This window comes from Mus caroli, chromosome 5 (assembly GCF_900094665.2).
Source record: "Mus caroli chromosome 5, CAROLI_EIJ_v1.1, whole genome shotgun sequence".
Classification (NCBI taxonomy): Eukaryota; Metazoa; Chordata; class Mammalia; order Rodentia; family Muridae; genus Mus; species Mus caroli.
Genome location: NC_034574.1, coordinates 117,789,027 through 117,816,132, shown reverse-complemented (window position 1 = coordinate 117,816,132; position 27,106 = coordinate 117,789,027). Strand labels below are relative to the sequence as shown.

The following is a 27,106-nucleotide window of genomic DNA, read 5'->3' as shown; positions in this document are numbered from 1 at the left end:
AGGGGCGGGGAGAAAGAGGAGGGCACCGCACGCATGCGTCCCGGGGTGTCTCGAAGTCCCCGCCCACACACGCACGCACGCGCGTTCCCGCTCCGGGTCCTCCACCCCTCCTCCTTGTCCCTGCCCCACCCCGCCCTGGTTACCCAGGGCAACCGCAGTGCGGCCGCACCTGAGCAGTGCGCTTGCGTGTTGCTAACTAACATCCCTCCCTTTTTTTTTTTTTTCTCTCCCTTCATCCTTGCCTTTGCCTTTGCCCTGCCGCAGCCGCAGGGAGTGGCGCGTCGTCCCCTTTCCCCTCCGCAGAGAGAGCATCGATCCGCCCGGGTCCTCCCCTCCCATCACTAGCAGACCGCCGCCGCGTCGGCGCCGCACCGTCTCCTCAGACATCCTCCTGTGCGAGGACTAGTCGGGTAGCGAACGGCTCCCGGCGTGCACCGCGGCGAGCGCTCGGAGGGAGCGGACGGGATGCGACGACCGGGCGGCGTCTCTTGAGTCTCCGTGCCCCCCGCGGCAGAGCCGCCGCGCACCCGGCTCCCACAGTCCCTGCCCATGGGCCGCGGGCCACCGCGAGGAGCAGGCCGAGCGCCGCAGCCGCCTGAGGGACCCTGGCAGGTGAGGCGCGCAGCCTGCGCACGTCCAGAATCCTTGAGCTTCGCTCGCGGGGGGCTCGGAGCCAGGCTGCGCACAGGCGCGGCGGGGGAGGCGCGGCGCAACGGCTGCAACCGCCGGCCCGGGCCGGGTACGAGCCGCATTGCGGGTGCGGGGCAGCGCCCCGGGGTCCGGCCCCAAGCCGGCGGGATGCTGCGGGCCTCAGCCGCCTGCCCGCGTCACACCTGCCGCCCTCCGGACCTGCAGCTCTGGCGACCGGGTGGCTCCGCGTAAGTACTCTTTGCCCTGAGCTCCCGGGACCCGCGGACGCGCACGCTGGCCACGCTCGCAGGTAGCGGGCAGCACCCCTGGTTGCGGTTCCCTCGGCCTGGATCCGGCCCTGCGGGCTAAGAATGTCAAAACCTCAAGTATCGTTAGCTGCACGGTCTAGTCCACTGATGACAGAGAGGTGCCACTGATGACAGAGGGGAGCCCGGAGAGGAAAATGTGACCGTGCTCTGTGACAGGTGGCACCGATCGGTTTCATAACAAAGTACAGGCTTGCAGACACCTTTTAGGAGTGTTAAGAGCAGCCGGGCGTGATGGCGCACGCCTTAAATTTTCAGCTCTCGGGAGACAGAAGCAGGCGGATCTCCGAGTTGGAGGATAGCGAATTCCAGACAAGCCCAAGGCTACATGGTGAGATCCTGTGTCAAAGGAAGGAAGGGAAGAAAGGAAGAAAGTTAGTTAAAACCAGGATCGCAGACAACAGACTAAGTTTGAAATTAATTTAAATAGCATTGGTATTATTTTATTTGCACAGCCAAGAATTCCCTGGCATTCTATCGCCATTGAATTGTAAGGCTTTTCAGATGCTAGCGTTCCAAGTGACTTTCACTTCCAATTTTTCATGTTTTCCCTTTGGCTAACTGTTCACCAAAATGGCTGAATATTCTAATCCGCTTTGAAGAAAGACTTTAAGACTTGTGCTTCTTTATTTTTTATGTGTATAAATGTATACCACTACTGAAAAGCCTTAAAATAGTTTGGATTACTCCTCTATTGCACAATGAATCGGTTTTGTTAGATTTTTCTGTTTGGATCTGAAGTGTGGAAGGATGTGGGATGTAGGGCTCTGCTGAGCTCTAGCCCCAGCCCTGGTTTAGCTATATTTTAAAGTATAGAACAATGATCTGAATGGGCCAGAATTTTTCTGTTAACACACTTAAACATCTTAAATTGGTGTTTTGAAAATTAGACATTTTTTTTAAACGTTGAATCTTTTCAAAGAAACACATGAATCCTTTGTTTAGAGCAGCTCACTCACTCTGGATTCTTACCTCTCATCTGTCCTATGTTGGAAAATCGATTTTAACCTCATTATCTAATTGTCAGGATGTGTTTGCAGCAGGACTGACGTTAATTATGATGTCGATGCTTTTAAAAAATACTTATAAAGCATTCTCTCATATTTCTGGCAAGAAGATATGCGGAGCTTTTTTTCTTTTTTCCCTATCTAAAACAAGGTCAGCCATAAATAGATTCTAATGCATACTGGGTGACACATTTATTAACTAAGATTAACTATCTCCTGAACTTCATATACCACTGAGGGCAGTGGTAAGGCACCCTGCAGTACTGAACATACAGAGGCAAGTTCCAGACCAGCTAGGAAGGCTCTGATGGTTCATCCTGTAGACGCATTTGGCAGGGACAGAAAGACCTGTGTCCTAATGGTCTTCAGACATTTGAAGGTCTGCCATGCAGGAGGGATTTTATTGCCTTAGAGTAATTCCCAGCAAGGAAGAGGACACTGAGTGCTTAGAGGAAGACAGCGTCCCTGGCGGTGATGTAAAGCAGAATTACGATCAGAACTTGAGCAGTGAGAAGAAGGGGCAGCTCTTCCCTCGGGCTCCCTCCCAGTGCAGCTTGAGTGAAGACTCAGGACTGGAAGGGCTGGAGGGGCACAGGTCTGATAGAGGGTCTCCTGGGGTTCTGGTGGCCACTGGATTCCAGGACTTAGTTTCCCTTCTAGCTCTGTGGGAGTTTGTTGTTATGTGTTGGGCTGCCAGCTTCTACAGCTGTGGGCATGTTGACATCCCCAGACACCTACTTGAATCCTGGGAAGATAGGAACTGGCTTATTTGCTTGGTGTCAGAGCTAACTTGAACCCCATTTTGTCTGGTTTGGGGGAGCTTAGAGATAATAAATCACTCCCATTGTCAGTGTGATGTTTGAAATGTATTAGATACTTTTTCCTCTGGCTTTTCTGGAATGACCATCTAGTCAAGATAATTGCCTTTTCTAGGAAGCAAGTAGGAAATCATTCTTGCTAAAAATGAGATAGTAGCTGTTTTCTGGGAGTCAGCAGGTCGTAAAGGTGTGCTTTCCTGAGCTAAGGACATTACAGATGGTAAAGACATGACTTTTGTGCTGGCTCAGCATTCTACTTTCTATTTATTTCATTACTCAAATATGACTCAAGTTTCACAGCAAAACAGTCAAGTCATACCTACCTAAAGTAGTTGTATTCAGTGTTTTCTGGATGGTTTCTAAATATATATCCAGGAAGTAAAACAAAACTATAAAGTAGGGTCACGGTGAAATGAAGAGAGGATGAAAGGGTTGTCTTAGGGTTTCCATTGCTGTGATGAAACACCATGACTAAGAGCAATGTGGGGAGGAAAGGGTTTATGTCACTCACGGTTCCATGTAACAGTTCATCATCAAAACCAGTGAGGGCAGGAATTCAAGCAGGACAGGAACCTGGAGGCTGGCGCCTCAGCCATGCAGAAGCCATGGAAGAGTGCTAGGCTCTGGCTTGCTTTTCCAGGCTTGTTCAGCCTGCTTACTTGTAGAACCCAGGACCACCAGCCCAGGGGTGGCCCCACCTACTGGGCCCTCCCACATCAATCACTAATTAAGAAAATGCCCTACAGGCCTGCCAAAAGCCCAGATTTTATGGATGCAGTTTGTCAGTTGAGGCTCTCTTCTCTCTGATGACTCTAGCTTGTGTTAGGTTGACATAAAACTAGACAGCATGGGGACTTTGTGATTTGAAGTACATGTTTGTGCTGTGCCAATCTTGATGAAATGATTAACAGTGGGCATAACTGTCACTATTAGAATAGTGACCAGACTCCCTAGTATGCACAGTAATTGGGGTTAATGCTCTGGCTATGGCCAACGAACAGAGCAGGTTCTTGAGAGCCCAAAGGACTGAAGTATAGCAGAGTGGTCATGAGGCCAATGGAATGAAACCTTGGATCCTCTGGAACTTTCTGGATGGTTGTAAGCCACCATGCTCTGCAGGAGCAGCAAATATTAGCAGAGCATGGCAGTATAGACCTTTAATGCCAGCACTTGGGAGGGTAGATCTCTGAGTTTGAGGCCAGACTGCTGTATATAGTGAGTTCAGGGCAGCTAGGGCTCTGTAGAGAGACCCCATGTGAATGTGTGCGAGAGAGAGAGAGAGAGAGAGAAGAAGAAGAAGAAGAAGAAGAAGAGGAGGAGGAGGAGGAGGAGGAGGAGAAGGGAAAGGAAAAGAAGGAAGGAAGAAAAGAGGAAGAGGGAAAGAAAGAAAGAATTTATTACTAAAGAAAAAAATCCACAAATAATTTTAAGTATTATTTCTGAAACAACAAATGATCAAGTAAGGCAGACAGTTAAGTAGCACATCCCCCAAGTGCATCGCTCAGTTATCTTAAAAGATGTCTTTGTTAAGCAGGCATGATGGTGCATACCTGCAGTCCTAGCATTCAGCAGGCTGCAGCAGGAGAGTCCTGAGTTCAAAGTCACCTGGTACTACAATCCAAGACCTGGAGAACCAGAAAAAAGACTTCTTTGTTAATGATAAAAATGAAAGTGAGAATGAAGAGCAGCATTGCAAGAGTATTTCCCACTCACCACTTCCCAGAATGAAAAGTGCGTGCTATGCTGTGGCTGGGAAGGAAGAGGGAATATACTTTCTCCGTGATGCTGAGCGCTTTGTTCTAGCCAAATTCTCAAACTGAGCAGTGAAATCCTTGGGGTAGCACCAAACAAGAGAGCAAACCCAAGAGGCTTGGTGCTTAGGAGGGACCCAGTTTCTGTGGATTGATTGTATTTGTCCCCTGTTGGGCGGCCCTAAAGGAGAGTAAGTTTAGCTCTGCATGAGACCCGTTGTTGGTATTCTTTCTTAGGCCATTGTAGTGGGCTGTTGCCTTCTCATTTGCTGAATTGTTAGAATTTGTGAGCCTGGAAGTCCATTTTCGTATTGATATTGTACATCTGCTACTACACATTGCGGTTCCCAGGATTACTGTGGGCCTGGCCATCTGAAGGTTACAATAGACATGAAGAATTACACAGGAAAGTACCACTCATCTTTGATATCATGTGGGGGATGCATAAAACACTGGCTTCACAAGAGAAAGTTTTGTCTCTGTTGTGCATAATTATTCTGGGAGTGCTAATGAGTTCTAACCTAATTTTTCTAGCTATGAAGTAGGAAACTAAACCCATGCTGTACTCTGAGATCAAGGAAGCTTTTTTTGAACTCTCTCCAGCCATCAACATAGATTACCCCAAGCAGAAGGCACAGGGGTTATTTCTCCTCTCTGACTAGTGACACGATAACAGATCCACATTGAGAGGTACTTTAGAAAAAAAAAAAAAAAAGGCCTTTTACTTTGATAGGGAGGATAAAGAAAGCTGATGTTAATTTTATGTCCTTCTAGACAAGACTGTAGCCAAGATCACCAATATTGCCTGACCTTTCCAAGGTGTTTTGGTCTGTCGTATGTAGTATGTCATCTTTACTTTTTGATTGGAAGTCTGTGACCAGATCAGAAACCCCCAGAAGCTGAGAGCAGCATCTTTCAGCTTGTGGGCCTGCCTGTTGCCCTGGGCAAGAAGAGATGATCCTATGGCTAGGGAGTAGATCCTTTTGGCCCCTTGGCAACAAGTCTTCTGTAAGCATTCTTCCCATGAATAATGTGGTCAAGGACTGGCTAGATAGCTTAACAGTACCTGGGCAGTACTCTGCAGAAACTGAATCCAGGCACTTGCTGCCAAACCTGATGCTCTGATTTTATTCCTAAATCCTAGACAATAGAACCAGCTCCCCCAAATCGCCCTCTGACCTCCACACACCACCATACTGTATGCACACCTCACCCCATCCCACACCCCCTTACCCCTGCCAATGCATAAAAGTAAAACAAAATTTCAAGAGGTTGAGGCTGTTTTTTTATAGTTAATCTTGGTATAAAGGCTATGATATTGGAGTACAGCAAAGAGAACACCAAGGCTAGACCTCACTGGTGGGAGCAAAGAGGTTGTTTTGGGTTTTTTGGGTTTTGTTTTGTTGTTGTTGTTTTGTTTGGTTTGGTTTTGTTTAAGAAGTGGGACAATAAGCCAGAAATAGCCAGAGCAAGACCTTTTTAGGAATGGTCTTTTTGGGTGCTTTTGTGTTTCAGCCATGGTTGAGACTCAGAGCAGCTCTGCATGCCACTAACTGGCTCTGGAACATCATGGTGAGCTCTGCCCAACAGCTTTTGAGGCTCCACATATTACACCTGCAGAGCTGTGAACTGAGGACTTGGTATTGTCAGACTGTCCCTAGTCACATGGGCTTCTCAGACGGTGTAGTAAAGTTCACTGATGCCTTCAGCATGGCTTCTGGTGACAGAACACAAGTTTATCGCACACATAATGCTCTGTAGCTGAAGAAGTGGCTGGAGGTCTCACAGCTGCTCAGCTGTTTAGGTGAAAATTCTAGATTTTTAGTTGTTGAAGTTCTGTGTGCAGTCTAAAAAATGGGACATCCAGAAACCTGAGTCCTGTCTCTGCAAAATACTGTCAAGGTACTGCACACAGTTCCACTTTAAACTATTATCACCCAGTCCAGTTTGGGGAGACAATGAAGGCAGTAGAAACACAGAGTTGTACTCCTATCATATGTGTGCTTCTGAATCAGCACACGATGTGCTGGGTCCAGGAATAAAACACTTTACAGGTTTTGGCAGTCACACCAGCCTTTGCAGGTAGCTATCATCTGATGAGTGGAATGAATAGAGTATCCATGTGACAACCACTCCTGTTTGAGAGACTTGATCTGAATATGTTTATAACCCCCACCCCATAAGCTACTGTCCTTTCCTAGTGGCTTCCCACAGCACAAGCCATATGAACAGAGTGACTCATACAATGCTGTTGGTAATCTGGGAGGCTTGGAGTGCTCGCCTCTATCCAACTCACTCTGCATCCAGACAGTGGATACAGAGAAACATTCTTTTGTCACTTCCAAGGGCCTTTAGGGAATACCAGAGGTTACCTAGCTCCAAATGTTCCTACATGAGGCCTGGCCAGGAACGGTACAACACTGAGAGAGCTGGGCAGCTTAAGAATACCTTGACTTTTTTTGCCAAGCAAGAAGGCTCATAAAACAGGTGGGATGCAAGGTAGTGTGAGACCCATTAGTGGACTAAGGGCCCACCATCAAGGAGGCCCCACCATCATCCCAATGCTCTGACAGTGTGAGAGTGTGTGGTCTTTTGAACAGTGAATAGCTACCATGAAGGGTGGAGATCCTTCTGGGTTGAGGATGGAAGCATCCACCTTACTTTGCTGGGAGATATCTAGCCTTTTTTCCCTCCATTATACAGGTTTTGTTTTGTTTTGTTTTGTTTTGTTTTGTTTTTCTGTGTTGTAATCCTTACATATAGTCACTCTGTATTAAGTTGTCTGCTTAAAAGTAGCAATGTATTATACAGGGTTTGATTCATAGTTTTTAAGTATAATGAGCATATCTGGATCCCATCTCTATTAAACCACCCTCAATGGACTTAAAAGCAAGTGTTCAGAACTGTTCAGCTGTTACCCACAGAGACAGGTGGGTGATGGGTTTTCCATTTTGGATTTTAATTTTTTTTGTAAATCTTTAGGTAAATACATATTGCTTCCTAATCATTCCAGCATAGCACTAGTCCATAAGGAATTAAGAATTTTAGAAAGCAAAGTACAAAAAAATTCATGTAATTATTGATATTTTAACATTGGCAGAGAAACATGACACCTAAATATATTTCTCAGCCAATAGAATAGCCTTATGGTTGCTATACGATATGATGTCTAATTTTTTAAAGGCTTATGACGAAGCTGTGTCTTTACTCTGAAAGGATAGGTTATGTATCATCCATTAGCCTTTGTGAGAAAACTCTTTCATATGAATTAGTATGTGCTCTACATCCACACTCTGTTATACAAAGGTCATGTTTGGCCTTTGCATATTCTAAATGGTAACCCTAGCTCCTGGCATTAAGATTAAAGAAAGAGGATTTATTGGGCTAGCAAGATGGCTGAGTTGGTGATGGTCCCTGCTGCCAAGCCTGGCAACCTGAGTTCCATCCCCAAAACCTAAATGGTGGAAGGAGAGAACCAACTCCCACTGATGTCCTCCAACTACCAACTTCCTTACTCCACTGTGGCATTCAAGCGCTCGCGGCAATGAGTAAATGCTAAAAAGTTACAAGAAAAGTCGCTTCATAGCAAGAGTGAACTGCAAAACTTTATATTGCCACCACAAAGGGAATGCTGAACTCTCAAGATAGCACATGGAAGAATTAAGAGCCTCAAGAAATGTAGTGTCTTTCATGTCATCTTCTATGTGACATTGGAATGTCTTCATTCTTCTGCTTAATACAAAGAGTTGGGGGGGGGCTGTTGTTTGGGTTTTGTTTTACTGTGCTGGGTCTCAGGTCTGTTGGGCAAGTGCTCTACCACCGAGCTACATCCTCAGCTCTGTTATTGTTTATTATTTTTGGAGTTAGTCTTAAGTTGTCCAGACCAGCCCTGAACATTTGATAGTCCAGGAAGGCCTCCAACTTCTGATTCTCCTGCCACACAGTCTTTTTAAGGTAGCAGTCTCCTTGAACATGAAATTTCCTGAATTGAATTAATGTTAAAGCCTTTATCCTCTGGAGTTGACCTGGTCAGTTCTGTATAGACTTTCAGAGTGTCCACAGAATTTCTTTAGATGTGTTTCTTTTATAACCACGATACTGGAGATGCCTTGTTTGCAGGGTTTAAATTCTCTTAGTGCTTAGACAAGAAAACCAAAATCCTTTTGCCAAGAACTAAGAAGGAACACTCAAAATCACAAGCACTCACATATAAATGTGAAGTTATCAGTGAGCCCAGGAGAGCAAGGGCAGTGTCTGAGTTGGCCCAGCATAGAGAAGGCAGAATGGAGCCCTCTGTGACTTCTTACCAGGGGTGGAAGATTCAAGACAAGTTTATACAGGATCATTCTGAGGGCTTGTTACAAGATGGCTGCCCTTTTTCTCCAAGTTCAGTAGCTCTCTACAATGAGGCCAGGTCTGCGCAGGGGTTGTCCCTCCTGTGAGCGTTATATACTCTCACTTGCTGGTGAAACCCAAGGAGAACAGCATAAGCCTCAAATCATCTTGTCTTAGGGTAGAGCTGCTCCACCTGGGCTCCTGCAGTTCATATTGGGGGCTGGGTAGCTCTTTGCTAACTGCAGGGAGCACCCCCTCACCAGATATAGTGACCCAGATGGTTCCAGATGTGGTACCTAAGAGCCACAGCTCCTCTGCAGCTCCTGGTCAAACCATTGAGTACACATTCTGCATGCTCTTTAATTCTGAGTACTTCCAGCTGCTGTTCACCCACAAAGAAACAATGGCTGTGTAGACTGTCATGTCTATGCTCATGCCAGTGGAGACTCTGAGCAGGCATGAGCTTACATAAGCAGCCCAGCCCTTGGCAGGTATCATGTGCAGAGTTCTCTGCTTCCCCACTGTGTCTCACATGGCTGTCCTTTCCTCTTCCCCACTGCCCTAGTTCTAAAGCTCCATCTCCGTCATAGCACCAGTTGTGCATTTAAACAGGCAAATGACGGATGACGAAAGAGTTACCACCATGGCCTGATATTTATAGGGAGCAGTCCAGAGCCCCTCTTCCAGATAGCCAGCAAGCCACAGCCTGTGTCAGAAAGGTCACTTTGCACTGTCACCTTGCACTTACATTGTCATGTAAGACAGTCAGAAAAAAAAATGATTTTAGAAATCCTAAAAACCCCAGAAATGTTTAGGATTTCTGTTGAATCTGAGGCCTGAGTGTTTAAAACACTCAGCCAGTGGGAAGTAACAGAGCAGCACAGCGGCCTGCAGCAGCTCACAGCCTAACACACTACAGGGCTGCCTCGAGAGGGCAGGCACCTCCTGTTCTGAGGGTTTTTTCCATGTGAGTAGCTGTGTCCCCCAACTCCCAGCTGTGGGACTGCTAACACCGAGCAAGAGTCCGTCTCTACATAAGCCCCTCACAACTTCAGCCGTGCAGCAGGGAAGGGCGGGGACTTGGAAAGAGGGGACACTGACTAGTGGTGTTCTGTCACTGCAGTGAGTGCTGGCTGTGTTTGTGCTGGTGGCATTTCCTTCTGGGAGTACCACAGTATAGTATGTCAGGAATGTGAACTTCAGAGTCAGAGTGGCTCAGAAGGAAGCCCACCCCTGCCCCTGCTAACTACAGCCTTTTGCTTGCGGAGGCGAGATCAGGTCAGATGTTCCATCGAGCACGGAGCATAGCACCTGACCCTGTAAGACTTCATGACTGCTTTCCCCCAGAGCTAAGGGCCAGGGGCCACTGCACCTCTCCTCTCCTATGTTCTGTTTTATTCTGGCCAATCTAAATTCTGAACTGGGAACTGCACCTCTATCGTGTAGCCTTCCTGCTTGGTTCTTACCATGGCACCTCAACTTATGTGTACATTTTTTAAAATTATGCTTTGTGGATGAGTGTTTTGCCTACATGTCTGTGAATCATGTGTGTGCCTGATGCCCACAGAAGCCAGACAAGGGTGTCAGATCTCCTAGGAGTGGGGTTATAGATAGTGTTAGCTACCATGTGAATGAAGGGAACTGAACCCTAGGTCCTCTGCAAGAGCAGCCAGTGCTCGAACCTGCTGCCTCTCCAGCCTTTGTGAGCGGTTCTTGATGTGTAGTTTCTCCCATCTTGTTTCCATGCCTCTCCAAAGTCAAGTAGTGTGGGTCACACTGCTGTAAAGCAGTAGTCACGTTTTTCCGTCCCAAAATTGCTTCCTCCTCCCAGGCCTGCCCAGCCAATAGGGCTCAACTCAGCCCCAGCCTTCCAGAAGGGAAGCGCTATCCTTCCAGGCTGTATGCACTCAGCAGCCAGTCAGGGCCTGGTACCACCTGGTATTATCCAAAGTGCCAGGAATGCTGTGATAATTGAGGCCCCACCCCTACCCTCCAGGGATCTTCTCTGCCTGGAGGAGAGACAGGTGTCTCCCTGGGCTCCCTTCCCCCTGGCTCTTGTGTTTAGTACTTCCATCTCAGGAGGCTACAATTACTGATTGTTTTCTGATCTTCCCTCACCAAGTGATGGTAAGCATAGAATGAAGCTATACATTGGGTGCTTCAGGAGTATACTGGAGTGATTGCTAAGTAGATAATCAAAAGGACTCTTCAGCCAGCTAGTACAATAAGCTTTGTAAATGTCGAGATATATTTAAGTGGAGTGTGGTGGTTCACACTTGTGATCTCAGCTTCAGCACTCAGAGAGCTGTGGTGGGAAGGTGGTAGGTTTGAGGTCAGCCTAGGCTGTGTGGCAAGTTCAAGGTTAGTCTAGGCTGCAGAATGGAACACTGCCAGAATAAGTTTTAAATAAAGTCAATGATGATAGTAAGCTTCTAGCTATTAAGGTAACTTCTGAGGCTCAAGGGATCCCTGGCTTGGTATTCACAAAACCTTGTTCATTAGAAGTTCATTGGCGGGACTGTCTGTAGTGTGTCTACAGAAATTCTTACCTTGTCTCAGGGTGATCCTGATGAGGCCAGCTTGAGAAGCTCACAGGTAATATTGCTGCAAAGCCATGAGTGAGTACTGCCAGGAGTGGTCACTCTGATGGGTGACCCCAGATAGTAGTTACCCTGAGGCTGCCCGAGAGGGAAAGGAGGATGCACAAGTAGCAGAAGGGCCTAGGCAGGGCCACTGCCTACATGCATTGCTCACTGCTGTCCCAGCAGCCACTTGTGTCTAGGAAGTTCTCTGTATAAGCAAAAGTGCTGGGTTGACTTCTCTGGGATGTGGAGCTCCTTCCTCCTGGTGGTAAACCCTGCCTCAAATACCACAAGACCCAGTCACTCCGGCAGGCACCTTGTGATAGAGGGCTTGGGCACTGACCTCTTCTGGCCTACACAGCCCATTTATAGATGCATCATCTACCTGCATTCCAGACTTGTTGTCTTTTTTTCTTTTTCTTTTTTTTTTTGTTGTTGTTGTTCTTACTGAGACAGGGTTTCTCTGTGTAGTCCTGGCTGTCCTGGAACTCACTCTGTAACCAGGCTGGCCTCGAACTCAGAGATCTGCCTGACTCTGCCTCCCGAGTGCTGAGATTAAAGGTGTGTGCCACCACTGCCTGGCCAGACCTGTTTTCTTGAGAAGACCTTGCACACAGAGGGATCTGTAGCTGGTCTTTTGCTACTTTGTGGGTTCTTCTTTTCCCTACCCTTTATCCCTCTGTTTTTACCCCTGTTACTAGATAGGGGAGAAAGGAGGATAGAGGGGAGAGAGAGAGATCCCTGAATCTAATTTCTTTCCTTTTATTTGTTCTTTAAGCATGACAACTATCAAACCACATCTAACCCCCCTGAACAATCACCCACCACCAGAGCTGTAGCAGGGTATACCCTCTATACTCTCTGAAAAGTTCCTAGACTTCCAACATCGCACAGTTGGCAGAAACTATCTACAGCTGGTAAGCCCATGCCTCTGCTAGAGTATGAGGCAAGTCAGAACTGCTTTGTCTACTGCACTTCTATAGGATAACATCCTACTCCTTATAACCTTGTTCCATACCATTAGCAGACATGTGCTGTACAACTACTGTGAAAGCTGGTGGTGATTTTGTAACTCTGGCAGTTGGTTTGAGATTAATCTTTTCTCTAGAAACTAGCTGTTTCATCAGATTGTCCTACCTTTGCAGCTTTTCTCCGACCTGACTGCCATCTAGCGCAGTTTGTTTCCCTCTTTCCTTCTGCGGGAAACTCCTCCTCTCAGTTGCTGCAGCTGAGCCTTTGTGTGCTCTCTTTCCTGTGCTTCCACTTCCCAAGGGCTTCCATCTCCACCCACAGCCTGTCTAGTTACCCCACCACCTCTGCAGCCCTTTCAGAAAAGAGAGAGCAGAGTGGCTCCTTTCAGTTTCCAGTTTCAGCCAGTTTTTGTTTCTCAAGCCCCTCCATTTCAACCCACAATTTTTCCAACTGTTCAGCCATTTTTCTATCCTTTTTTTTGAAACAGAATATACTAAGAAGAAAAAAACAAAACCAAAACAGAAAATTACATCTGGGAGCAAAGCAGGGGATATCCCAGGAATAGCAGCCTCAGTAAAGTCTTTTGCCAGCCTCTTAAAGAGATACATCCATTCCCCATTCCCTGCATTTCTTCTATGGCATTTGAAATCAGATGTCTTTTTTTTTTTTTTTTTTGAGACAGGGTTTCTCTGTATAGCCCTGGCTGTCCTGGAACTCACTGTAGACCAGGCTGGCCTCGAACTCAGAAATCCGCCTGCCTCTGCCTCCCAAGTGCTGGGGTTAAAGGCATGCACCTCCACTGCCTAGCAGATTTCCCATTTTTATACCTAATCTTTGAGGCACCACTTATAGTCAACCTTTGCAACTTTGTAGGTTGTTCTTTTTCCCAACTTTTATCTCCCCAGTTTCTTCCCCTAACACTAGATAGGGAAGAAAGACGGGGGAGGGGGGAGGGAGACAGGGGGGGAGAGAGAGAGAGAGAGAGAGAGAGAGAGAGAGAGAGAAAGAGATCCCTGATTCTAGTTTTCTTCCTTTTGCTTCTTCTTGGAGCACAACTACTAACAAATCACATCCAATCCCCCAGACCGACCACCAACCACCTACCCAGCCTCCCAGGACCCTAGCATTTATATACCGTCTGAAAAGATCCCAGACTCCCCAGTGTTATGTACAGTCACAGAAACTATATGCACCTGGCAAAGCCATGCCTCTGCTAGAACAGGATGCAAATTATAGCTGCTGCAAAGCAGCCCCATCCCACACCTGGGATTAAAACAAAAACACCTATATTTCTGTGTTTTTTTTAAAAAAGAAACCAAAATTCCAACTTGTCAGTACAGGGACCACCCCTTATCCAAATGTGGGTGCCCAGAGTGGTTTTAAATAGCAGCTCTGAAAGTGTGAGCTAACCAGAGTAAGAGGAACATGGGAATAAGTCCATAATGCATGCCTCCTGTGACCACAGACTTCCCAGACAGGCTGCGTATCAAGTTTCCATGCCCTAATTGCCAGCTTCTGATCACATCTTTATAGCCCTAACATCAGGCTGTGCACTCTTTTGGAAGGAAATGGATGTCAGTGGCTGGAGAATTATTGATAGGCTTGTGTTTTATGATGGATAATGTCATTAAGATGCAGGAAGGTAGACTGTGTGGGTAGAGGAGGCACCCATAATCTCTGCCTGTCCTGGGGGCACTAAATTGTTGCTGTTGTAAACCTTGCCTCCAATGAACTCTCATCTGCTTGGGCGAAGTAATGACAATTCTAGCCATCCAGATGCTCTGACATGATGTTAGGGGAGCACACTGTCTCCTCCTTAGTCTCAGGAGCGCCTTTATCATTTCTTCTGATTATAAAGTGATGTTTGGGAGTGCTGAGATGGAATGAAAAAAAATAGTTATTTTGATTTTATCTGTATGGGTGTTTTGATTGCATGGATATCTGTTTATCACAAGTGGGCAGTGCCCATGTAGGCCAGGTGAGGGTGTCATCCCCTATAACGAGAACTACAGACACTTGTGAGCCACCGTGTTGGTGTTGTGAATTGAACCCAGATACTCTGGAAGAGCAACCAATGCTCCTAACTGCTGATCCATCTCTCCAGCCTAAAATTTGTAAGAAATGAAAAATCACCCATAATCCACTATCTAGAAAGTAGTGCTTCAATACTCTGTGTACATCCTTAGACCTGGTGTCATGAAGCACAGTTGTCTTTTAACTTTCACATTCAAAATGTAAAATTGCTGATACGCTTTGAACATGAGCTTTTCAGCTTATCCCATCACAGGCATATGACATTAACGTTTTTATCTTTCCACAGTGCGGCTGCGCCGTGGTCCCTAGGCCTCCTCACCAAGCACTCAGAGTGCTTTGTGTGGTGGGTGTGGTACAGAAGTGAGAGTTTGGTTGGTTGGTTACTTCTGTGCCTCTTAGAAGCATATGTAAGAAAATGCCTGCTGTGCAGGTAGAGTGAGCACCACTAAGACGTCTCTACATAACGCTGTCAGTTTTGGATGACTCCAGCATCAGCTTGTTTATTGCTTGGACACAGTAACCCAGCCATTCTGCTTGATACTGTGGCTGAAAGCTTCCTTTTGTCCTGTTACCGTGCCACATAGGCAGCATGTTGGCATTTTGGGTTACACAGGGCTGCAGCCCAAACTCACGACTCCTGTTTAAAAAATGGAACAACAACAACAAAACAACCCTGAGCTGGAGGCTGGAGAGATGGCTCAGCAGTTTGGATAGAGCCCATGTTTGCTTTTGCAGATGACCCAGGCTTGATTCCCAGCACTTCATGGCAACTGACAACCATTCATAAATCTAGCTCCAAGTGATCCAAAGCTGCCTTTGACTTCTGAGGGTGCCACGCACAAATGTGCATACATATACATAGGTAAAATATTCATATGTGTGAAAGAAAATAAAGAACAAAACTAAAAAACAATTCCAATTCTTTTGGTGAGGTTAATTTCATGTGTATGAATGTTTTGTCTGTGTGTATGTCTGTGAACTATGTGGCTACCTGATGCCAGAGAAAAGTCAGAAAAGGGCATTTAATCCCATGGAGGTTGAATTACAGGCAATTGTGAGCCACCATGTGGATGTCAGGAAGTGAACCCTGGTCCTCTGCAAGAACAAGTGCTATTCACCCCTAAGCCAAATAAAGGCCAAATCACCCTAATTCTTTAGGATTACCTTCTGTCTCTTTAAAACATTAATTGCATCTCTGCTTTCAATATTTAGTGCTATAACTTTGTTCCTCTTTAACAAGGTATTTCTGGAGTCTTGTCAAATGCTTGTTTTCCTGCATGCAGCTGATGTTCTTTTTCTTGCAGCCCTCGCTCTTTGGGGTTTTCAGATGACTTGCTCATTGAATTTCCTAAGTGCCTGTGTGGACAGGAACAGGAGGTACCCATAGCTTACAGCAGTTTATTCATCTCAGTTACTGTGAGTTCAAAATTGTGTCTGTGTTATATCATACATGATAAAGTTGCTTTTTAAAAAATTCAGGGGGCACACACACATGTCATTGTGCGACATGTGCATACATACTACAGCATGCATTCGAGGATCAGAGGACAACTTGCAGGAGTCAGTTATTTCTTTTCACCATTCCAGTTCTTGGGATCAAACTCAGGTTATCAGTCTTCGCAGTAGGCCCTTTTTAACTGCTGAGCAATCCCAGCAGCCTCCCTTGAGGATATAATAAAGTAAACCTGAGGGGAGCACCAGCTACTTAGCCTCAGGCTATTTTTAGCCGATGGTAGAGTACTATAGATTGGTTCAGAGGAACAAGTAAAAGTTCTGTTGTCCCTGGGCTTCTAGGTCTGCCTGCTCAGCTGTCCTTCTTGATTGGCTTCCTTGTCTAGTCCCTTTCCAGTGGAGATGGAATGTGGAGGCTGCTAAGAAGTATGTCTCTGTACTTGTATGTTTTCTTTGGAAGCAACTAGAATTTACTAGCTCATTCTTATAGTGTTCAGGAAATATTCTATACAAGCAAGTAAACAGCTCAGAAGTAAATCTGTAGAGCTGTGAACCGGTATTTACATAGCACTAGGTTACTGACTTTCATTAACCATTTATTGTATGCCAGGCACCAAAGCCAGTGCACTTAGTACTGAGGAGGCTGTGACAAAGATCTGGTCCTAGCTAAATGGCCTCACTTCCACCCCAGACTCAGTTCCATCTCTCTTAAACTTGTCCACCTTGTCCTTTTTGATCTCACTGTGTTCTGCAGATCCTTTTCTGGGCCTGAATTTCTTCATGTGGAGAGAGAGTTTGCTGGCCAACTAGTTGGAGACTTTCTCCCCTGGTGTCATCTGAGCCCACACATCCACCTAGAAATGCCTGTTGTACCTTCCTTCCTGGCCGTTCCTTTTCCTGATGGACATACATAAGCTTCAGGACACCAGAACAGTACAGAAAGTTCCTTAAAAAGCCCCAGTGGTCTTTAAGCCGTAACCCTGAGATGCTGTGTGGTGCCCATTAAGACAGGCTCTATCAAAAGGAAGAGGAGACAGTATATCCATCCTTCATGGAGAAAGAACCCACTGTGAATGAGTTATAACTAATTGATGAGTAGAGTCAAGAATAGCTTGGCTCTAACCAATTCTCAGGCACCGTTCTTACATTCTGAAATTGTCCCCCCCACCCCCATGGCTGTATGAGCCAGGCTGAGAAACACTCCCACCCCAAGATACTCATTTCTCTTTGTCTGCTAAAAATGTAGCTGCTTTAAAATATCTCCTAGACTGTTGAGACTTTATGGGATGAGGTCATGTTCAGATCAGTGCTGCTACAGTGCTTTCTGATTAATGTGAGGTAACTTAGGAGCAGCCTTTCTACTCAGCCCCATGGCGGAGCAGGATAAAATTATCTGAAATACATACGTAAAAAATGCATGAGTTCTTTGGAGAGGGCAGAAAGAGGGCAGAAGCGGGAGTTGCCCAGAGTAGTTCAGACAGAGGGGAAATAGGGTGTGTTACAGGGTGTGGCAGATAGAAGAGGGGCAAAGGATATTGTGGTGATGATCAGGAAAGCACACTGGGGACCTGAGGGGACAAGGCTGGGGAGGGGCAGCCTGGCCAAAGTATCAGGTGCTTGGCATGAAAATGTAGGCCAGATGAGCGTGTGGACAGAAGGGATATATTTTGGAAAGGGGAATATCTGGACCTGGCTGTGGGTCTCCCCCATGATCATAACCAAGTGGTGTCTGGCAGCTTATGGCTAAGCAGAGCACTACTTTTGACCCAGGATACCTTATGCTGAGTCAGTCCCCAGGGGCTTTGTCAGCCTGGCTGTGAGACAAAGAGGGTGAGTACGAATCTGGCCCTTAGCCCATCCTGCTGGTATCCAGGGAACGAGGACACACACACTGAGGGTACGATTCCTATAGTTTTTCTGAAACAGCCTTGCTTTGCAAAGGTGCTGGTGGGGCCTAGAAGGCAGGACCTTTCCCACTTTTTTATCTTAAAAGCTGTTTCATGATTGTCTGGGGAGTGTACTGAAAACCCAGTGGGTGGAGAGCATGTCTGCTCCTGAACAGGCATTGTATCTGACCTCCACCTACAGAACTGCCATCCACTATCCTCTGGAGCCCAATTGCATTAGGTTTGTCTTGTCTGTGTGTACTTGATTCACATTGTTTCAGAGGTTGAATGTATATATAGTATTTGCCTTCCTGTGTCAGTCTACATCTTCCTAGCCTTTAAGGTTATCATGCAAACCCTGAGGCTGAGTCAGGTTGAGGTTACGATGAACACATTCCTTTGTCCTGCAAAGAGCACTGCCAGAGTAGAGGACTGTGTGTTGATGCAGAAAGTGAAGTGTCTCTGTAAGGAAGCTCTTAATGCCCTGGAGCTAGGAGGCAACTGGCACCTGGGAGTCAGGATAAGACAGGCTGGTTTCATCATTCTTCTAATGATGGCAAGGGTCCTTAGCTACCAAGGCCTCCATTAGTGTCATTTTCCCCAGGAATGGTGGCGAAGTTCCCTGTGAGCTACCTCAGCTGGGCCTCTGTGACCCTCTGCAGAAGCACAATGACTCTCCCTGATGAAGGGTTGCTGAATGCAGAGGGAACAGGGTGAACTAATGGTGCTCTGTGGTGCACTAACCACAGCAAGCGTTGGAATGCCTCGCCCTTCCAGTCAGTTAAGGTAAGCTTGTTAAGGGACACCCATTTCCACTGCTGTAGCTGTCTAGAGAGAAAGGGCACAGGTTTGTGTGCATTTGCTGGGATTGGGCCAGGCCCTGGTAATGACAGTGGCTTGGAACCCTACCTGCAACTGGTACCCAGCCCCTGCTGTCTATCCTTGAGCAAAGAATTGTGAAATTACTGATGAGTCTCAGCAAGGCACAGAAACATGTAGATCCCCCTGGGGCGAAGACCACAGTTGAAAGCTGTGATAAGGGTCGACTACACTGAAGGGCAGTATTGACAAGATGCTCAGAGGAAGTAGCCTGGGACCCATTAGTCATGTGCAGAAAACCCAAGATGACTCAGTCCATTACACCAACCAGTTCCAGACCCAGCAGTGTACTCTCTTCCTTATGTCCGACTCCTCAAGTTGCTTGGGGACCAGCTCCATGGCCTGCACATCATCTCTAATGATGGCCTGGTATCAGTAGCTCAGGAGCAAAGTAACAGCATTGTCTTAAGCTATGCAGCGCTTTTTCCCCTCAGGGATCCAGTAGCACTGCCCAGCAGGTAGAAAGTCACTTAGCCATCTAGACAAAGTTCAGCCCCATGTGTGCATGCCTTGCCCCATAGACCTAACCTATACAGGTGGATCTCCTCTTTGGTGCCTCGTAGAGAATCCCAGAGGATGGACATAAGAGGACCTAGACAGTCATGACTACCATGGGACGTCTCCTGTTGTCAGAGTGCATTCATATGCTCAGGACCCTGCAAGCCTCCCCAGGCTTGCGCTGAGCTGCACTCCTTGCACACCGGCTTTTGCTTGAGGGTAAGAACTGCAGCAGGAAGACGACAGTGAATTCTTGAGTCCAGAGTTAGGTTCAGAGTCCAAGGCAGTCCTACTAGGAACAGTTCCTCAAACTGTACTTAAATTAATTTCAAATAAAACATATCTACCACCCGGGAATTGGGGCTGGGTGGCCACGGAGGGGCCCAGTATAGATTATAAAAGCAAGTATCTGTGTAGATATGTTATTCTCTCAGAGCTGCACAAGATGTCTTAAAATTTAGACTATTACAGTACATAGTCTCTCTGGGCATGCAGGACATTTGAATTATAGACCTGAGGAGGAAGTCCCTGCCAGCATGGGCCTTGGTGCTTGTAGGTCACCATTGGTCTTTACCATGGTCTCTCAGGTGCAGGCTGGACTTAGGTTGAGGCAGGAACAGGCTGTGCGAGAGACACATGTTCATAAACCCATTTCTGACAGTTCTCTAGGACAGTGGCTAGGGGTGTGAGGCACATGGCCGTATCTGAGGCTACACTTGGAAAGCAACAGAGCGTGGGTTGAGACCTCAGGGATCCTGGGAAGGCAGATAGAGCGGGGTGCAGAGGCTGTTCTGCCATTAGAAGACACGGATAGGTCTCAGGGAAGCTGCACTACACATAGTGCACTGGGTTCTAAAGAAGCCAGGGAGAGGCAGGAGCAGACTCAGGCTGGGCAGAACAATGGGACACCCCCCCCCCCTGCACACACACATACACATACACACCTCCCCAGCTACTGTGTGGAGCATGAGAAAGAGGAGGAAGTCTACCCATGTGAAAGGAAGATGGTGCAGGCCAGACAGGGCATTAGGAATGGCCTTGGAACTGTGACGGTAGATAGATCGTCAGGACATAAGTTCAGGTTAAGGCATCTTGTCAGGACTCTAGCCTCCCAAGCCAGCACTTCCCAAGTACCATGGGTCCTGGTGGGCCCCAGACTTCATGTCAGATTGAGCAAGAATAGCTCCTGAGTGAAAGAAACAGTAGTCATGACTGGGAGGCTTAGACAGCATGCCAGGCTGCCATGTGCAACAGAGTGCAGAGCCAGGGGCTATTCTTCACTTTGCATTGGTTGACTGGCTCCTCTGTTATGGTCAGGGCCCCCTTCCAAGGCCATGCACTTGGCACATAGTACTGGGATATTAGGAGTTGCAGGCTACACTTTGCTCTGCGGCTGGTTGCTGAGGCTGCCTTAGCTATGGCTTCTACAGATAGAGCTCACCAGCTCTTGCCTTCCTTCCAGAGCAAGCTTTGTTCCTTGCCACAGTCTTTCTCCTGACATTTCTCCCTAGCCCAGGTGTCCTGGTTTCCGTCTCCTTAGTTCTGCTAGGACGTCTACTTAGTCCCGTCAGTTCTTTCTGTTTCCTTCTGTGTTTCTCAGCTCTTCTGCAGGCAGAGCTGGGTGGAGCCCCAGCTGCCTAAGCTGATGGTGTGAGTGAAGGCACGGTCTGAAGTCCCTGTGGGGACAGTTCTTAGTGGTGAACACAACTCCTGAAGTGGGAGCAGCAGCTGTGCTGTCGCCACCACAAGCACACACTGAGCAGATGTCATCAGCATGCTGGCAGCCCTTGAGCCATGGGGCTTCTGCAGGGAGGGCTCTCCAGCATGGCCATGGGAAAGACACTGAGAGCTGCATAGACTGGTCTGCATTCTGTCCTAAGGGTTTCTCAGTGCTGGGGCAGGTGTCTTGAATTATTCTAGGAAGATGGCCTGACTTCATATTGCTCCAGTTATAGTTGAGGGTAGGGCCAGCCACATAAGTCAGGACACCTGGGAAGGTAGCACCTAGACTTGAGGGTTCTGAGTTTGAAGAAACCCTGCTCTATGCTGCTGACTCTTCATCCACCTCAGACCTGCTTCCTCTCCAGGACAAGCAGCAGCCTGGCGCCTTGTACCGGGTGCCACTCCTGCCCTCAGCTGGTTCTCACATAGAGCTGATGTGTGGCAGGTGCTCTGTGAGAGATGAGTTAAGGGCCTGTGCCCCAGCAATCAGAAGGGGTTCCTGGAGCCCCAGGACCTCATCTGCTTCCCACATATTTCCATGATGTGTACCCAGAGCCCCATCTTCTCTCAACCCTCGTGCTTGAAACAGTGACCAAAGTCTTATGTTTCCGGTAGGTCACCTGGATGTCAGCATGGCAGCCACAAACCTGGAGAACCAGCTGCACAGTGCACAGAAGAACCTGCTCTTCCTCCAGCGGGAACACGCCAGCACACTCAAGGGGCTGCACGCTGAGATCCGGCGGCTGCAGCAGCACTGCACAGGTGGGTGCAGGCTCATGACTGCTGACCAGACAGACCACTGTCGGGATGTGGAGTCGGGTCCGCTGCTGCACGAGGCCCACTCCCCATGCTGATATGCACATGATTAATCCTTGGTGACCCACACACCTGCAGGTGACCGTGTTCCGTACAGTATGGTGGAAGTGCCCTAGAGCAGCAGGTGCCTGTGGTACTCAGCCACAGTGCAGTCTGCAGTTCATGAGGCGGCTGCTCGCTGACCTTGTACTGCTGGGGTATTCAGGGAGGGTAAGGAAGGGAATTTTTCGTTTTTGTTTTTGTTTTTCGAGACAAGGTTTCTCTGTGTAGCCCTGGCTGTCCTGGAACTCACTCTGTAGACCAGGCTGGCTTCAAACTCAGAAATCCGCCTGCTTCTGCCTCCTGGGTGCTGGGATTAAAGGTGTGATTGAGGCTCAGGCCCTCTCCCAGCCTTGATATGAACCATGACCCCTGCCTGGTGTTTCTTACATTGATCCCTGGAGCTGTGACCCCTGCTTCTACAGGGTCAAACTCACTCACTGGGATTTAGTGCTTGTTTTCAGAACTGATTGGGAGAACTAATTTATCAGAACTTGATAATCAATGTGTCCTGTTTCTTTTGTAGATCTAACATATGAGCTGACACTCAAAAGTTTCGAACTGACAGGTAAGAACTCTCACCAGATGTGGTTGCATCTTGTTTTCTTTGTAATCTATTCCCACTTGCCCCCTCTGCAATGACAGTGGTTGCCCTGAGCAAAGACAAGGGAGTTTAGAGTCCAAAGTCTCCCATAGTCTGGAGTGACGAGTGGCTTTTTCACTTCCCATTAATATATGTGCCTAGATTGCCTATTGCATTTTCCAGAATTTTCTAACTTTTCTACCGCAAGTGCATATCCTTCAATAATCCAGAAATAAACTTGAATGTGACTCGAGCCAGAAAGGAAAAATGTGAGAATTAGGCAGAAGGCCCTACACCCACAGTCTCCAGAGTTTAGCAAAGCCCTGCCCCAAAGCCATGTGCTCCATAATAGGGAGGGCAGTGCCCTTGTTCACGCCCAGAGCATATTTGAGCTGCAATCTAGATACAATTCCCTAGTGAGACCCATCAAGGGGCCAAAGCAGTGGCAGCCAAAAAAATGGGAGCTCTGAGCCTGTGAGAATGGCCTGTTCCTTAGCACAGGGCTGGGTCGGCCAAAGCAGTGGCAGCCAAAAAAATGGGAGCTCTGAGCCTGTGAGAATGGCCTGTTCCTTAGCACAGGGCTGGGTCTGAGGATATAGAACATGTGTCTGGGGAGACCTTTTCCCTAACCAAGCTTTACGAAGGCAGGGTGCTCTGTGAGAGTCCAGTCTTTGTTGAAGCCTCAGGTCACTCCCCTAAGCCACTGAGCATATGTTTATCTGGCCCATCTCCTAGGCACACCTGTCATGGTTTTGTCTGGATGGTGCAGAGGGCCCTTGGAGCAGGAGCCTGCCCATAAAAGTCTCTCTAGAGCAAAGACACCCGAGTCCTCTGCCAGGAACTCGGGTCTATACCATCCCCACTCACCCACCCCTCACGCTGCACACACGCGCACACACACACACACACCATGACATAGGCCTTGGGGAGGAGCTACCCATACTGTAGGAGCCAGAGCCTCACACCACCCCCTTTTGCCGTGACTAGTCTGTACCAGTTCTCAAGCCTCTGTCCCAAGCCCCCCTCACCACCCATTTAGGGCACATTCAGTAGCATATGGCTTTTGTTGAAGGTGTATAAGGTACTGTCTCAGCAGAGTGAGCTGTTTGAAAAACCTCCGGGAGGGTTTTATGGGAACATCTACACTTCCCTGGAGTGAAGCTCTTTCTCAGTTGAGTGCACGTCAAACACAAGCTCAGAGGGCAGGTTAGAAAGAACCCTAATCCTCTCCCCTGAAGGCTGTGATGCCTGCAGTCAGGAGAGGCCTAGAATCTACACACCGGAGTACCCAGGGACACACAGGCTCAAGCAGTCCTGCACACCTCTCATGGACTAGACAAGGAAAATCAAGTTTCTAGAGAAGATGTGTGTAGAGGACCAGGGGTACCAGAGCCTCCCAGTAGTGTCTGCAAGATCTGTGCCAAGACTGTACCTGAGCACAGACAGCAGGTTAGCTAGGTCATTTTCAGGGAAGGACAATGTTTGCCCAAGCCTCTTAGGGATGGGAGGCCAAAAGAGCACCTTACTAAGGAGCCCTGGATTTCATGTTCTTCTGGGACTAGGGTTGTGCGCCTCTGATAACGTCTGTAATGGCTCTATACCTGTGGCTGTCGAGAGCTGTGTCCTTCACCAGCACCAAGGAGCCTGCTTTACTCTATGAGGCCTGTCATCCTCTTAGTACTCCCTGGGGACACAGAGTATTTGTGTCTGGCTGGGATGCAGTCAAAGGCCTGAGACGTTAGACCTGCCATGCTTGTAGGGAGGGCTGACTGCTGCGCGGGGTTCCACACTGTACTTCAGAATCTAATGCTGTAGAGGTTTTTTGATGTTTTGTTTTTGCTAAAAGCACAAGACTCATACAAGATAATACTGCATCATTTCTAGTGCTACCATTTGCTGATTCAGTCTGTCTTCACAAGCACACACACACACATGCATGCCCGTGCCCGTGTATGTCTCTGTTTACCTGTAGTGAGCTTGCACTGTACACTTGCCCATGGGCAGAGTCTACCTGAGGCTGCTGGCATAAGTAGGTGGAATGCCAAGACAGGTTTGGGGAGCCACAAGACTCGAGAGGTGCAGTATGCACCCAGCACCCACAGGCACTGCAGGGCTATCTGCAAATTGTAGATGCACAGATCTGGAGTTGAATCAACCCAGAAGAAACAAGGAGGCTCAGGGATCATGTGGGTGCAGAAGGCATGGAACAGATGGACTGGCAGACTGTCAGGTGTTAGGCCAAGGGAGGAAAGGGAAGCAGGCCCTGGAGATAGTTGTACCCAGTGGGATGTGAGGCCAGACAGGTCAGAGAGGAAAGTAGGCTGCCAGCAAGGGAGCATAGAGGAAAGTTCTAGTTCGGGGCAACTGGGAGAATAAAGGTGGCAGAAGAGCAGGGTCTAGGGCTGAGGGACGTGTCTGATGCCCTTCACTTGTAGAGCTGGCACTCACTCCAGAGACGCTGACTCCAGCTGACGCTCTCGCTGTTTTAACCTCAGCACCTTCAGATTCTGGAGACTCTTTTACACAGTAAGCCAGGGAACCAAGAGCTGGGAGGGGCCTCAGAGACCCCCTGATCCGCCTTTAGTGGGAGCAGGGCCTACAGGCCATCCTGCACCCTGCCTACCGTAGGGCTTCTTGGCAGGGCCCTCCACACAGGCCATGAGCATCTCCTCCCTCAGCTAGACTCTGACCGGGCACCTGACTTGTTCCTGCAGGAGACGGCTCTTCCAGAACGACGGAGCTGAAGAGGCGCTGTGAGGAGCTGGAAGCCCAGCTGAAGGCCAAAGAGGAGGAAAACCACAAGCTGCTGCAGGAACTGGAACAGAAGAACGCCGCCATCGCTGTGCTGGAGAACACGGTCCGTGAGAGAGAGAAGAAGTACCTGGAGGAGCTGAAGGTGAAGAGCCACAAACTGAGCATGCTGTCGGGTGAGCTGGAGCAGCGAGCCAGCACTGTGGCCTACCTCACCTCGCAGCTGCATGCAGCCAAGAAGAAGTTGCTGAGCTCAAGTGGCACCTCGGATGCCAGCCCTGCCGGCAGTCCCGCGCTGGCCAGCTACAAACCCACACCCCCCAAGGACAAGCTGCCTGAGACACCCCGCCGCCGCATGAAGAAGAGCCTGTCAGCCCCACTGCACCCTGAGTTTGAGGAGGTCTACAGGTTTGGAGCCGAGAGCCGCAAACTCCTCCTTCGGGAGCCTGTGGATGCCATGCCCGACCCTACCCCATTCCTGCTGGCCCGGGAGTCTGCTGAGGTCCAGCTCAAGGAGCGGCCTCTCGTCATCCCTCCTATTGCCTCAGATCGTAGCGCCACTGGGCAGCACAGCCCAGCCCGAGACAAGCCACACAAGACGCATGTTGGGGTGGCTCACCGCATTCATCATGCCACTCCATCACAGGCCCAGCCTGAAGGAGAGATGAGGGCCGTGGACCAGGTGAATGCAAGCAAGGTGGTGCGGAAGCACTCAGGGACAGACCGAACTGTGTGAGGCCTGCGGCCTGCCACCGCAGTCATCCACGCACTGTGAGCGCCACAGGGAACCTCGCCCACACCTTCCTCGCCTACCTACCCATGCCAAATGTCTCCTCCTGTCGAAGCCTGGCTCCTGGCTCCATAGTGACACAATGCTACAATGGTGTCCCCGCTGAAGATATTACTGGCACTGTGGCCAACGCCTGCATGCCAATAGCTTGCTTCTAGCCCCACGCCATGAGATCTCGGCGCACTCATAGATACAGCCATGGCTGAATCACTATGCCACCAGAATATGAATCGCCTGAAGTCAAAGCAGAGAAGGAGCTATCCCTCCGCAGATCCAGGGCGGCCTATGAGAGCAGAGCAGCAGCCTGGGCTCCCTCCTGGAGACTCCTGCCCTGCATAGTCCCTTTACCAAGCAGCTGTGGCTCATGATCTTAGCAAGATGACCTCAACCCTGATGTCGCCCCAACCTGATTGTGTGTTCATAATTTTTTTGTTAGTTTCATCCAGATGTTCAGGATCCAACAAATGTTATTTTCTAAACCCGCCCTCCTTTTCCTCCGAGTCTTTTTGAAGCACCGAGGGACTGTGGAGGAGGTGGTCGGGGAGGACGAAGCAGGTGGGGTGGGAGGACTTGCTGCCCAGAGCTGTTGCTGAGATTGTTAATGCTCCTGCGTTTCTGGCAGAAGCTGCATTCTGTCCTGCCCAGGCTCCGCACTGCCTCCCTATCTCACAGTGTAAGAGACGCAGCCAGTGGCCATTTGTCCCAAAGCCACACAGAGAAGAGGTCTGGAGCTCAGGCAGGAACTGAACACTTGAGCCTTCTGTGCTCTTGCCGGAAGCGGCCATGTGCCGGAGCAGCCGGAGGTGGAACCCCACACCAGTGGCTTAGCAGGAAGGAAGTGAGAATGAATGCACTTGCCTTAAAACTCGCTCTGGCGTGTGCTTTATCCAGAGTTCTCTATACAAGAAGCTTGGGAAGCTGAGGCCAACCCCAGCACCCACGTGGTGCCTCACAATTAGCTGTAACTCCAGGGACCACCTTACACGTGGTGCACGTATATTCAGGCAGGCTCTCACACATACACAGAAATAAAATCTTAAAAAAAATAAAAACTAGATGTGGTGGTTCAGGTTTGTGACCCCAGTGTTGGGGAGGTAGAGATGGGGACTCTGGCAAGTCAGAAAACTTGATCAAAAAAAGCAAAAAACCAAAACACACAAACCCACTGCAAAACTAGGTTCATTTAATGGAAAAATACATTGATTTAGTTGGCTGATTTCAAGGAAAATCAGCAT

The 27,106-nt window shown here is 48.4% G+C and overlaps 1 protein-coding gene across 4 annotated transcripts; it reads left to right on the top strand.

The window, feature by feature from the left end:
* Positions 1-238: 238 nt before the first annotated feature.
* Ccdc92 (coiled-coil domain containing 92) lies at positions 239-26,893 on the top strand. Of its 4 annotated transcripts, none has more exons than XM_021162834.2 (4): positions 239-612; positions 21,508-21,654; positions 22,274-22,315; positions 25,045-26,356. In XM_021162834.2, exons 2-4 carry the CDS (start codon positions 21,525-21,527, stop codon positions 25,815-25,817), a joined length of 945 nt encoding a protein of 314 aa, XP_021018493.1. In that variant the 5' UTR covers positions 239-612; positions 21,508-21,524; the 3' UTR covers positions 25,818-26,356. The 4 variants fall into 4 exon arrangements, with proteins under 4 accessions (XP_021018493.1, XP_021018496.1, XP_021018495.1 ...); XM_021162837.2 differs by lacking the exon at positions 239-612 and adding an exon at positions 734-878 and having other exon boundaries at positions 25,045-26,893; XM_021162836.2 differs by lacking the exon at positions 239-612 and adding an exon at positions 1,269-1,287 and having other exon boundaries at positions 25,045-26,893.
* Positions 26,894-27,106: the final 213 nt, after the last annotated feature.

What these genes read in the sequence shown, in the direction of transcription:
- Ccdc92 (XM_021162837.2), top strand. Translation starts at nt 21,525, where the DNA reads ATGGCAGCCACAAACCTGGAGAACCAGCTGCACAGTGCACAGAAGAAC. An exon ending in GCTGCAGCAGCACTGCACAG is followed by an intron (nt 21,655 to 22,273) that starts GTGGGTGCAGGC and finishes TTTCTTTTGTAG; the next exon opens with ATCTAACATATGAGCTGACA. An exon ending in CAAAAGTTTCGAACTGACAG is followed by an intron (nt 22,316 to 25,044) that starts GTAAGAACTCTC and finishes TTGTTCCTGCAG; the next exon opens with GAGACGGCTCTTCCAGAACG.